General features: G+C 40.8%; 1 protein-coding gene across 12 annotated transcripts in view; it reads left to right on the forward strand.

The window, feature by feature from the left end:
* Positions 1-13,626, forward strand: part of ERC2 (ELKS/RAB6-interacting/CAST family member 2) — a 512,280-nt gene that overhangs the window by 207,494 nt on the left and 291,160 nt on the right. For all 12 annotated transcript variants that reach the window (XM_083602952.1, XM_083602957.1, XM_083602950.1 and 9 more), the window contains 3 exons: positions 6,527-6,664; positions 11,018-11,158; positions 12,755-12,895. In XM_083602952.1, coding sequence (XP_083459078.1) covers positions 6,527-6,664; positions 11,018-11,158; positions 12,755-12,895 — 420 coding nt within the window. The remainder of the gene's footprint in view (positions 1-6,526; positions 6,665-11,017; positions 11,159-12,754; positions 12,896-13,626) is intronic.

A 13,626-nucleotide genomic window follows, 5' to 3' on the forward strand; every position in this document is an offset into this window, starting at 1 on the left:
TATACAAAAACATTAAACATTTTTAAAAACCTTCCCTATGCAGGATTGCCTTCGGATGAGTCGTGTCGGATAACTCCATACCCTCCAACAAAAATAGGGACATCCTAAGGGAAAGTGGGATGTTCCAGGATCAAATCAGAAAGTGGGAAACTCTAAATCTGGAACATCCCTGGAGAATAGGAACACTTGGAGGGTCTGGCCCCACATTACAGTACAATAGCCCAGTCCAGAGGTTACCAGAGAATGGATTAATGTAGGTGGACTATCCTGGTCTAGAAGAGGCTGCATGGTCAGCTTGAGCTGGGCATAGGCACTCTGGGCCACCAAAGCCACCTAGGTATCAAATGGCAAAGATGGCATAGGAGATCAGGTTTCCTTCTCTGTGGGCAGGCTTCGCTCCCTGTCCTTGGGAGAGAGTATCCTGCAGGTGATACAATTAATCCTATCTTATGGACCACAAGACTGCAGCTCCAGAAGAAGGAAAAATGGATGTTGGAAAAGGAGAGGAGAATATTATATTTCATAAATTTTATTCTACATTAACGATGTTAAAAAATATTTTAGTATTAATGTTTCACATTTCAATGTAATCGGGGAGGGGGAGAGGTAATGTTCTTTTTAAACAAATGGGACTGAGGAGGTTTTAGGACTCCATGCTCTGTTTTGCGTAGGCTTTGCTTTTAATTTGTATCATAGCTCATTTTGGATTCACTTTGTTCCAACTTGCTTTATTTTAATACAAATTTCTGAAAAGGAAATTAGACACTGAGAAGAACCAAGCCAAGGCATCCAAAATCAACTTTAGAATTAAAACGTTCTTTTAAACCATAGTTTTTTCTCAGTTATTAAAAAATACTGTGTAAGTGAAAACAATATTGAAAACATTGACCTGTGTTTATATTACCAAGGTTTCATAAAAGTACTGCAAATAAACCTCTGAATGTTTTTTTTTCTTTCTCATCGTATTTTAAAACAAATCCTTAAGAGGTACTTTCCATTAATGGTTGTAATGTCATTTTATCATTACCTGCAAATTCCAAAACACCATTTTGTCTTAAAACTCGATAATGAAGGTTATTTCTTTTAGTACTTAAGCTTCTATAGGATCATAAAGCTTGTCTGCAGGTGAGATTTAGTTAAATCCTTTGAATATTTAAGAAGCATTCCTGAACCTTTCGCCAAAAAAGTGACAAGATTAGCACGTAAAAGTTTATTGACAGGATGCATAATTGAAAAGATTGCGTGTGAAAGTTTTTAATGATTTTTAATAGATATAGTGGCAGTTTTAAATGCTGTGATTATACCTATTTATTGAAATACCAAAGGATTATGTGAAGTCATTTTCATAGGTAATGGTGCAACAGCACTGCAACCGAAGCAGGTGGAGATTACATGTTAGCAATGCATATGGCGTTCAGCTTGTCTGGTCTTGTCAGCTGCTTCCATGCTGGTTAGAAATAAAATTAACACCAATGCCAGCTGCTTGTTATCTGGTATATAATATAATATAATATAATATAATATAATATAATATAATAAGTGTGTTTGTGTGGATTTAAACTTTTTTAAAAGACCTGCTATTGAATAAAAAAAAATATCCTTCATCTATACATGCAAATCTTAAACTTTGTTGCTTTTTCAGTTATTTATTAAAAGTTTATCTATTTACCACAAAGGTTAAATCCAAATGCCTTGACTCTGTCTGTGTAAACAAAGCAAGTAACAGTACCCTATTTCTATGTAACCAACTTGTGAAATAGTTTGCATAGTTTCACTTAAATACTAATAGATTAGTTATGATCATTTCAAATTAACTTATTTAATTGCACACATTACTATTATTACTATTGTTATTGAAAAATTTATACTGCCCATCATCACAAGATCTCAAGGCGATTCACAGAATAAAATGCAAGGTACAAGTAAATAGTTAAAACGAAAACAGCAAAACAATAACCCCCCTTTCCCACAAATCCATGTAAAAGGCTGTAGAATATTAATCAGCCAAAGGCCTGATTAATAAGGAACATTTTTATGTGGTGCCTAAAAATACACAGTGGTGCCTCTAGTTATGAACTTAATTCATAGTTATGAACTTAATTCATTCCGGAGGTCCGTTCTTAACTTGAAACTGTTCTAGAGGTGTGCTTTTGCTAATGGGGCCTCTTGCTGTCGCTGCGCCGCTGGCACACGATTTCCATTCTCATCCTGGGGCAAAGTTCTCAACTCGAGGTAACCCTTCCAGGTTAGCGGAGTTTGTAAACTGAAGCATTTTCTAACCTGAGGCGTTTGTAACTCGAGGTACCACTGTATAATGAAGGCGCCAAGTGACCCTCCCAGTGGAGAGCATTCCACAAATGGGGAGCCACTGCAGAAAAGCCCCGTCCTCGTGTTGCCACCCTCCAGACCTCGTGTGGAGGAGGCACATGAAGAAGGGCCTCAGATCTATACAGAGTCTGGGATGGTTTATATAGGGAGAGGCGGGCCCTTGAGGTCCTTGCAGTAAATCCTCTGAGAATCACTAAGGTTACTCTCAATAAAGTGTGTGCAGGAGCAGAATTGTCTGCTGCCAAGGTGCTCGGCCTTCGTTGGCACCCTGAACGTGACTCTTAACTCCTTAAGCTTTGTTTACAGCTGACTTACTCAGTATTGCACACAGCAAACACTTTGCTCCTTAAGTTCACATGTAACTGCTGTGCGGCAGAAATCTTAGCTTCCTACCTCTGGTCACTTAACAAACACACCTTTTGTTTTGTAAATGCCTCCTTTCTCATCCAATATTTGGCCTTCTCCTTTTATTTAGGGAACCCCCCCCCTAAGGAAATAGAACCTTTTAAGGCCCTTCATCCTGCCTGGTATTGTCTGCCTGTTCTCTGTGGGTCACTCCAGGACAGGTTACTCCAACTCCGGATAGCCTTTTCTTTCTACTTCCTCTAAAGGAAGCTGCCATACTGGATCAGACCATTGGTCCATGTAGCTCAGTATTGTCCATGCTGGCTGGCAGTGGCTTGTCAGGATTTCCGAGAGGGAGCCTCCCCAAGCCAGGAGGGAGGGGAGAGGCAGCAGAGAATCTGGTGTGGTGCAAAGAGAGCAGCAGATATTTTCTGTGCTTGCGCCGTGCTGACCTCACCCCTCCCAGTATGCACAGTGATGTGGCTGATGGGAGGCCAGCAGCATGGAAGATTCCAATGCCAGCCACTCACCTGTTAATATGTGCCAATTTTGCATTTATTTCTATGAATCAAAAAGCAACAGGAAGATCTTCTTGGGTGTGAAAGGGAAAGGTGGAGAAGAAATGTCATCTGTTATATTTTTATTGAAATATATGAGCGCAAAGTTCTCAGTTACTGTACCCGAATCTTGCTGCCCCTCCAACCAAAGCTGCTGTTATGAAGCTATCAGGGTTTTACACCAGCAGTAACATCCCTTTTCTGCTATCTTCAAGCTATGAGCAGAGCTTCATGTCTAAAGGTATTTATGAATTGGTGGAGATGCCTATACTTTGCAGCATATGCCCTTTACATCTGCGAAAAACATTTTTAGACCTGTTGTCTTGGATAAATTTTGTGTCATGTTTAAAAACGTCTCTAAGAGAAAGGAGATGTAAATGTATGAAATAAGCAAATGACAGAGGCAAATGACAGAGGCAAATGACACACTATACCACCAAATAGAACACTTAAATTAAAAAATGAATAAATTGTCCAGTAGCACCTTAGAGACCAACTAAGTTTGTTCTGCGTATAAGCTTATACCCAGAACAAACCTAGTTGGTCTCTTAATATTTCTGGTGTACATAGCATAATAGAATCGTAACGAAAGAGCATGGCCAAGCTCTCACGTCTAATTGCATGTTTGCAGTTCATTCTTTTTTGTTGTCTTGTCCCCATCATTTTAAGAGTACAGCTTACTGGATGTAAAATGTGCAGTGGCTCTAGTATTCCACAGGGTGTCATGAGGTAGTTGTTAGAACCGCTATTAGTGCAGAAAGGAAATGAACATGGTCTACCCTCTTCTGAACACTAACAAGCGTTCTGTTTCTAGATTCAGGTAGGTAGCTGTGCTGGTCTGACGCAGATGAAATAAAATAATAAAAAAATAATAAAAAATTGTCCAGTAGCACCTTAGAGACCAACTAGGTTTGTTCTGGGTATAAGCTTATACGCAGAACAAACTTACTTGGTCTCTAAGGTGCTACTGGACAATTTATTCATTTTTTAATTTAAGTGTTCTATTTGGTGGTATAGTGTGCCCTATAAAACAACCGGTTCTTAGCTCTTTAGCATGTATTCTCTTTTTTTCTGCATAAGATGAACACACATAAATGAAAGCATTACTGTGGACAGATCCTTTCCCAGGGCAGAGCCATTCCACCTTCTCACACAATATGCACAGGTTTAGTCTGTTCCCCTCTATAACCCAGGGTAGCAGTGGCCCCGAAACTTGCTTTATTTGTTTGTTTAGCTTTTAAAAGGCACTTGGTCAAAGATAGGATGTTACTTTAGCTGCTGCGGCACACGTTTTTCCTTGCATAACTGTATACAGAGCACTGCCATATGCCAACAGAGACTGATGCCTTACAGCACAATTCTGTTGGCCACGTGGCAAGCTCCATTTGTTTTAGTGATGCTTAAGCATTGCATAACTGCAAGCTACACCACTTGAATAACTGGGGTCATGTTGGAAAGGGATAAGGTGAGGAGAGTTCAGGAAATATATTCACTCAAAGCCAGTCAGTGATACCCACAGTGAAAAGGAATGCTAATTATTTCCATTGCTCTCAAGTTGCACAATATAAAGAGGGCATGATTTGTTTGAGATATGCCATTTCATACTTACTTGACCTGATTCATGCCAAAGATTCTTTCCCCTTAAGAGCCTGCTGTTGAGTGTTGATTACAGAGGACCAAATCATATGCTGGCTTTGCTCTAGCGGCATCCTTAGGTCAGCTGTCATCTCCATTTCATTTTCTGTGATTGTTACAATGATAGAGGAAGCAGCAGCTGAAGGCTTGCCCTCTACCTAATTAACATGCTGCAAAGGGTTACCAGAAACACCCTCCTGAAAGGTATCAATCACTCATCTTAAGCACTTGCATTTCCCTTCCGAGCAACGATGCAACAGCTCTGCGCTGAATGAGTTGCAGTGCCGTGCTGGATGTTTGCCGCTGCAACAGATCGTATTTTAAACCCCCCATTACTGAAATGAAAATCCTATTTGGGTCTTCTCTTGAAGACAGTACCAAGGCATGATGTGGAATGCAGATCTCCACGATTCAAATTGGGTGGAAGGTCTGCGCAATAAGGATATTTAAAAGTATGTTATCAGCAGCAGCAGCTTCATAGTTAATGAGTGATTAAATATTTAAATAAATGAAGCTAACAAGCTTTCTTTCAAGGTGATCTAGCAAAGTCAGATCCTACTTCAGAACAGCTTTTCAGCAAGGGGGAAAGGTAAAAAAAAAAAGTGGCTTAAATGTAAGTTTACGTAGGTCAGCTCCACATAACTGTTCTGATCCTATTCTGCAGGCAGAGGCAAACTCAGGCCCTCCAGATGTTTGGGATTACAGTTCCCATCATCCCTGACCACTGGTCCTGTTAGCTAGGTATGATGGGAATTGTAGTCCCAAACATCTGAAGGGCCGGAGTTTGCCTATGCCTGCTATACTGAGTCAAGCCCAGACCCACTACACTTTAGGCCGGGTTTAACATGGGCTCTCCCCCCCCCAGCCTTTATCACTATCAACTTCCCTTTCCCTACCCAAAGATACTCACAGGAAACAATGGCTTATGTTGATTCCCTGGTTAGTTCCTAGATACATAATTGCTACAAATATTACATATGCGGTACCATCTATCTCCCCTGGAACCATAGAAAAGCTAGTTGTCATTGTACCCTTGATTCCTGGGTGCTCCTGTATGCTGCCAAACACCCTTGTAGCAGCATCTAGTGCCTAACAGAAGTTCTGCCATGAACCATCCTACTCCCTTTTAGGGAAGTTTTGGTAGGAAAAAGGGGGTATAGGAACCTCTGCATCCTAAAGTAAGTGTATGTTATTAGGAGCATGCTAACCAGGGCTTTTTTTCTAGAAAAACAGGTGCCGGTACTCACCATAAAGTTGCTACAGTAAGTGCCACACATTTTAACAACAGCAAAAAAGAGGTGCCAGGACTGCGTAGCCTTGAGTACCTCCTGAAAAAAAAGCACTGATGTTAACACTTAAACAAATCTAAAACAAATCAGTTTCAAGCATACGTTGGAAACTCACATTAAGGATTGAACTGAGTGAGGTTTCCTTGTACCGAGATCTTTCTGTTTTGTTGGCTGTTGGAGATTCACAGAGGTTAAAATCAGAACTGAATGATTTCAGACTATGAACATTTCAGTAATGTGTTTGCTGTATTTTAAACGCCCCCCCACACATCAAGTGTTCATGAATTGCCTACTTTTGCCAACATAGCTTGCCATTCTAAAGCCTTCTTTTCATAATCAATACTGAGTAATCTTGCATTCTTTGTTTTAAAGATTGAAAATCTTCAGGAGCAACTTAGGGATAAAGACAAACAGCTAACTAATTTGAAAGACAGAGTGAAGTCGTTGCAGACTGATTCCAGTAACACAGACACGGCTCTAGCAACGTTGGAAGAAGCTCTATCAGAGAAGGTATGGTTTTGTTGAACACGTCCTTTTAGGAGCAGGTTCTGATGTTGTAGCTGCTAGTTCGATTGCACAAATAATTGCACACAATAATTCTGCTCTTGAGGGGAGTATTTGCACTGCATGGCTAGGGAGTCCCAGTGCCAGTTTTGGTGGGTAGGGGGATTTCTGAACAATCAGACATCATGAAAGCTGCTGCTGGAACATTTGTAAGTGTCCAGACACTGTAAGTGTGAAGAGGATTAGCCCCTGTTGTGTCCTTGCTCAGATTAAGCTGCAGTTACTTTTGTGTTGCTAACAATTTGAGATAACTGTGGTATTGCTGGAAATAAGCAGTTGAATGTGCCCGATACAGAGCTTTCAGCCACTGCAATTTAGTTCTTGCTTGCTTTTGTGATAAAATGCATGTAGATTAGGCCTGTAAGGGGGATAGATATATACACCAGGAATGCTTGCCAATGCAAATAATACTAGAAAGGATACATTGTTGGGATTTCATCATGTTAGTGGTTAATCAAAGACAACATGGTGTATTAGGGTATTTTAACATGTGTTTTCAACATCTAGCTCATGGAGATTATAGTTCAATTAATCTTCGTTTTGTGCTTTAGAATTATGTTGTTTAACCTTTAATAAAATATAAAAATTAAAGCATGATTAACAGCACAAATGCTTTTGGGATCATGCTTGTACTATTTGGGAAGGAAAATATTTTTAAACAATTTTAAGAAATGTCCGTAAGCCATAACTTTATACGACAGCTTCCTATTAAAACAGAGGATGGCCAGACAATTTCACCGAATTTTGGGGAAGCTACTTTCCATACCAAGCTTTGGAGAGACAACGAATAGAATCAGTTTAGCCACAATAACATTAAAATCAGAGATGTGGCAAATATTTAAAATATGCAACCCTCTCAAAAATGTACCCCCCCTGTTCAGTTTGATCAACTTCATTTTGAGTACAGTTGGGCCAAACTTGAAAAGGGGCTGCAACACCTGACCTGTGACCTGGCTAGCTTCCCTACCCTCCCTGATACTCCTTCCCCAAGAAGCAAAATCATTTTGCTTCTTGTCTCCCCAACCCCAGTCCCTTTGGCAGGGATGCGCAACCTCAGGCCTAGGGGCCAGGTACAACCTTCCAGGCCCCTCTCTTTGACCCTCAGGAGTCTCCCAGATCACACACCCTCCTGAGGCACCCACAAACGTGCCACCCCTTCTTTTCACTCTCCTGTTTTCATCTGGAAGGAAAGCACCCTTGAATTCTGATGATGCTTCTTGTTGGCCTGGATGGAGGCTAGAGAGGGGTATTGAGTGCAAAGCAACAAGCCTGCTGTACAAAGGGAAGTCCTCCCACATTAGTTGCTCTGCCTACATTTGCCTCTGGCCTCAACCACCAAAGGTGTGTGGTCCCTGGAAGGTTGACCACAAGGGAATGCGACCCTTGGTCTGAAGAAGGTTCCCCAACCCTGCCCTACAGCAAGGATTTTTTCTTTCTTGTAAAGTGGGACAATTGAAAGGGAGTGTGGGGAGTGAGGAATCAAGGGTCTGGGCCAAATTAGTCTCAAAACACACCATTTATTTCAGGCAAGCTTATAGAGGGAGTAGGGAGGCTTTGAGAGGGATGGGAGATTGGACTGCTTGAGCGTTCTAGTCAAACACTGAAATGGATTGCACACTTAAAAAGCCTTATTGCTTTTGGGGGGCCTAGCATGCAGGTACTCACCCATACCTAATAACAGAGGTTCCGTGCCTAACCGGAAACTTGTGCTGCCCAGATAAACACTAAAGTGACACATTTCCTCATGCCTCACTCTCCTACATGAAGTTTCCATGGCTGTGAACTCTACTGCCCATATCTGTTGTTGTTTTTTTGCAATGTTAAGTGTAGCACTAAAGAGAGAGAGAGAGAGAAAGGCTGTTCACTTAGAACAGTGATGGCCAAACTTGGCCCTCCAGCTGTATCGGGACTACAGTTCCCATCATCCCTGACCACTGGTCCTGTTAGCTAGGGATGATGGGAGTTGTAGTCCCAAAACAGCTGGAGGGCCAAGTTTGGCCACCACTGACTTAGAAGCTACAGTGAGAGAGAAGGTGAAGACCAACAACTTCCATGAGGGGTGGTTTGGGACTGAGGGTATTCAAACTGGAGCAGGAGGAGAGCTGTTAAAGGAACAGTCTGAATTAACTTTCCAAATAAGCATAGCATTATTCTCTTCCCCATTCCACAATCTGTGGAGATGTCAGGGCAAGGATATCCATAGTGAGGGTCGGCCTGCCCATAAGGCAGACTGAGGCAGCTGCCTTGGGTGGTGGAATCCCATGAGGCGGAGCCCCTGTGGGTTCCCTGGCTGCTCCTGCTCCTGCCCCTGCTGCTAGAGGAGGAAAGAGAAGCAGTGAAGGCAGCTTCAGGCAAGATCTCATGAGATCTCGCAGAAATCTCATGAGAGCTCACAGAACTCTTGTGAGATTTTGCCGGAAGCTGCTGTGCGATCTTGGTAAGCGAGGCTTTGGTGAGAGGGTGAGACTGCTGAGGAGGCAGCACCTTCAGTTTTGCCTCAGGCAGTGAAAAGGGATGGGCTCCTGTGTTCATAGTTAATATCCCCCAGTACCTGTAATGTATGTTCAAGTGTAGGCATTGACTCAAGAGATAATACATGTATGAGAAATCTAGAAACCCTTATTCAACGTTTTAACAAGGCATCTTTCAAAGGGAAAAACAGGAACAGTGATGAACTTGGGACAGGCAAAAGAAAACAGGAACAGTTAGCTTCTATACCGACGTTGAGTGTCATTGCTACCTAGGAGCCTTGAATGATTTTCCTGCAACACAGGAATCAAGTGTATAGGAACCCAGGCTTATCCATGTGGTCTATCTCAATATCCTCACAGGGTGAGATGCGGTTTAACGTTATGATAATATCCAGTAATAATCATATGTTAAAAGAATACTCTCAAACTCTGTTTGACTTCAAGTGGATGCCTAAAGTATATCTAAATTTGTCAGTGCTGTAATTTGCCTTACTTTAGAAGGTGAACCAGGATTATGTGCAGTTCAGCATTGCTATCAACCTAAGGACTTCCAGTTCTTCTGGAAAAAAAAAAAGGCTTTTAAAATGCAGTAGCTAATAATACCTGTTCTATATCAACATTCTTATTTCAAGATCTATCTCAAGATCATTGGTCTTAGAGTTGATTATTTTTCTATGTCAAAAAGCTCCAAATGTGTATGCTTGAAAATTCCCTTGACTGAGGCCTTATTACTTGGTTAAATAAATGTCTTCTCTTGAATGTTAAAAATCTCACAATAATATTAAACATTAGTTATATATTTGTACATGTAGCACAATGCCCAGCTTTTCCCATACGTAACAGAAAGCACTTTCATGTCATGTACTATATTGTATTACAGTAGAAAAGAACTAAGCTTATTGGAGAAACACAAATATTTGCACTTCCTTCTAAGTGAGTGTACACTAACTGCTACCTTCTGAAATGAAGCTTACATTTACATCTGAGTACATCTCCTGTCAGAGAGAATCATGATATGATACTAGGTCAGGCTGAGATAACAGTATAATGAAAACAGTTGTTTGCCCAGTAGGAAGAGAGAAGAGGGTAGTTCCACTGGAAACGTAAGCTTACGTCCTTCTAGGAAAACCATTTATAGATCAACACTCCCTTTTCAAAACTGGTTTACAATGGGATACAGATGATATTGTGGGTGGGGTAGGGAGTCAAAAGGTCATTTGACAAGGTAGGATACACAGTTTGTGACTCATCAAGCCAAATGCTACAATTCACCTGCCCTGCATGGAAACAGACTAGTGGCTCAGCAGATTCACTGCTGGTCTCTGATCCCTACAGATCAGATTCAGAAGCAGAGGGGTGTTCTCAAGCACTTGGCAAACCACAACATGCTGGCTGATAGGCTGTATTGAACTCAATAGGTCATATTTGTGAAGCCAGACGTACGTGCATTGAGCTGAGTGTGCAGTTTCTTGGATTGTGACCTCATTCTTGATGTTCTTCTAATGACAGCAAATCCAGAATGACTGTTTAAAAGGAATTTATTATTTGAGCCTCTTACAAGCCCTCATTTGTAGAATGCTCTCCCCAGAGAGGCTCACCTGGTGCCTTCATTACATATCTTTAGATGCCAGGTGAAAACATTCATCTTTTCCCAGGCCTTTGGCTAATGTTACGTATTTTTGCGTTTTTATATTGTAAACCACCCTATGATCCTCAGATGAAGGATGGTGTGTGTGTGTGTGTGTGTGTGTGTGTGTGTGTGTGGTGTCACATATTTTCCAAGCTGCTGGTTCAAGTTATAAAGTGTAACCATGTTTTCACTATTTAGGAGAGAATTATAGAGCGATTAAAGGAGCAGAGGGAAAGAGATGACCGTGAAAGGATTGAAGAAATTGAATCCTTTAAAAAAGAAAACAAAGACCTGAAGGAAAAAGTTAATGCTTTGCAAGCAGAGCTAACAGAAAAAGAGGTCAGTGTTTGCAATTAATTGAATATTTGTATTGCTGTGAATCAAATTGCGTATAGTTTTACAGTCGCAGAGTGAGATGTTTCAGGTGAAAGCAAATATATTTAAATAATTTGGGATGTAATATCTCCAAAACAACCATATTTCTGGGCTTCCAACTTTTACATATAATTTAATAATGGCTGGGCTTCAAACATGCCATTCCATGAACAATTTGGACCCAGCAGAGGCTTCCAGGAATTAAAGGTTACTTCATTTCTGTCCTTATCTTTTTAACTTTGCTTTGCATGATTGTGCTAATTGTAGCTGTAACCCAGGAAGTCCCCGATTCAAAACTCACTTCAGCTATGAACTCTCTAGGTGGCCTTGGCCAAGGCATTTTTCTCTCCACCTCACCCCTTCCACTCTCAGCTGCAGATGGCCTTCATAAGACTGACTGTTGTAAGGATTACACAGATAACATATGCAAAGTTCTTTGAATAACATACTGTGGCATGTAAATGATGGCGGCAATGAGAACAATGTCACACTATAATTTTTTCGCTGAGCCCCATAGGCGTAGCCAGGATTTTTGTTAGGGGCCAGGCATCTGTGGGGGGAGGGGGGAGAACCTCAATTAATTGAGTACTTTCCACGCTTTTCAGTAAATATTGTGTCCCCCTCCCCTTGGCTACATCCATGCTGAGCCCTACCATCCTGGCCCTTTGAGAACTGATAATAGCAGTAAAGGGGAGATGAGACACATTAAGAAAGTTATTGTATAATCACACTCTGTTGGAAAGAACCAGAGACAAACAAGCCTAAAGTTGTGTCACTGTGTTGGTTGGACCTATTCAAAACTATGAAGATGCCTCTCAGACTTAATGTGATAGCACTAGAATTATGTCCTGCTCCTGGAGGCTAGTACTTGGGCATGTTTATGAGATTGTTCTTTTGAGGCTGCAGTGGAAATATTTGCTGCTATATATATGTCAGAACCCATGGTTTTTCCACAACTGCATTTGCAAATGTATGTTCTGCTTAATGATTAATAATATTAGTGATGTCTTAATATTTCCCCGTTGTGTTGGTGCAGAGGCTGAGACATCTGCATAAATTGGAAGCCCCCTCCCTTTCCCCTGTAAACCGGCAGGTCTGCAACTCCACATATATTTAAGAAGCCCATATTTTGTTGTTGTTTAGGTTTAAAGTGGGTCCACTGCAATTGCTTAGAGAGAGAAGAGCCCCAGTAAAGAATCAAAAGAGGTTCACTGAACTTAATAAATATCCACTACTGTCCGTGATCATCAGTTTACTTTCAGTTAGGCCAGAAGCAGGGTAAGTGGGCAGTGTATACATGTGCCCACAGAGGCGCTATGCTCCTATGCTGTTGATTTCCTCTAAGCTCTTTGCAGCAGGGACTAAACATGGTGTCAGGCTTTCTACCCATGGCTCATTACCTATGTGCTCTGGAACATCATTGCAGCTGTGCTTTAGAGGACGGCACCTCACAGTCTCCAAGTCCGCTGTAAAAGGCTTAGTAGGGATTAAAAATTGATTCTATGTTTTCTGGTAACCTTCTCTTTCAATTGTCTTTTTATATATATTACATGTATTTAGTCTAGCTTAATTGACCTCAAAGAACATGCATCATCATTGGCTTCGGCTGGACTGAAAAGAGACTCCAAGTTAAAGTCTTTAGAAATAGCCATAGAGCAAAAGAAGGAGGAGTGTAGTAAGCTAGAAGCACAACTGAAAAAGGTAAATACTAACAACAGATCTTATTTCCAATGCATGCCTGCGTTTCTACAGTGAAATATGTCATCTGTTAGTTTCAAGTCGAAACTACTGTTAATGAATGGAAATGTGTTAGTTTATTAAGCTTGAAACCTGTCGGCAGTTTTAAAATAATAATACTGTATTATTATTGCCATTTTAAAAAATTGTCTTCAGCAGAAAAGCCATGTAAATATATACGGGAACATTTTTTTTTATGTACAGCATATTTAATCACATTTAGTCTAAATGATTTTGTCAAAATGATTTGGAAATCATGTTAGCACATTTCTACCATACATTGTTTCTCTTTCCTATGTGAGTTAGTATTGTGTATGTTCATTGTTGAAACACAAACTCATGGCATACTTCTTGGTTTCAGCATCATGTTTGCCTTCCACACCTTGTAAACGGGCTCATGTTGCCAATAGATCATTTAAACAAGGGCACAGTTGGGCCAAAGTTAAGCACATTTAACTCTCATTGAAAGTGCAACTTGAAAAAAAAATATCTTTAAATTTGGCTGTTGTGTGGCCCATACATCATTGTGGACAGGTGCTTGCAAAGTGATTAACTATATGAACATTAAATTTGACAAGGCAAAAGTGCAAGGTCCCATGTACACCACATGGACAGAAGATTATACTTGTACAATCTTTTGTAAAGTCACAGGCAAGGGGAGAGACAGCCCAGTCCTCATATCTGGGTTGAATTGC

The sequence above is a fragment of the Podarcis filfolensis genome, assembly GCF_964270895.1.
Source record: "Podarcis filfolensis genome assembly, chromosome: 2".
In the NCBI taxonomy this organism is placed as follows: domain Eukaryota; kingdom Metazoa; phylum Chordata; class Lepidosauria; order Squamata; family Lacertidae; genus Podarcis; species Podarcis filfolensis.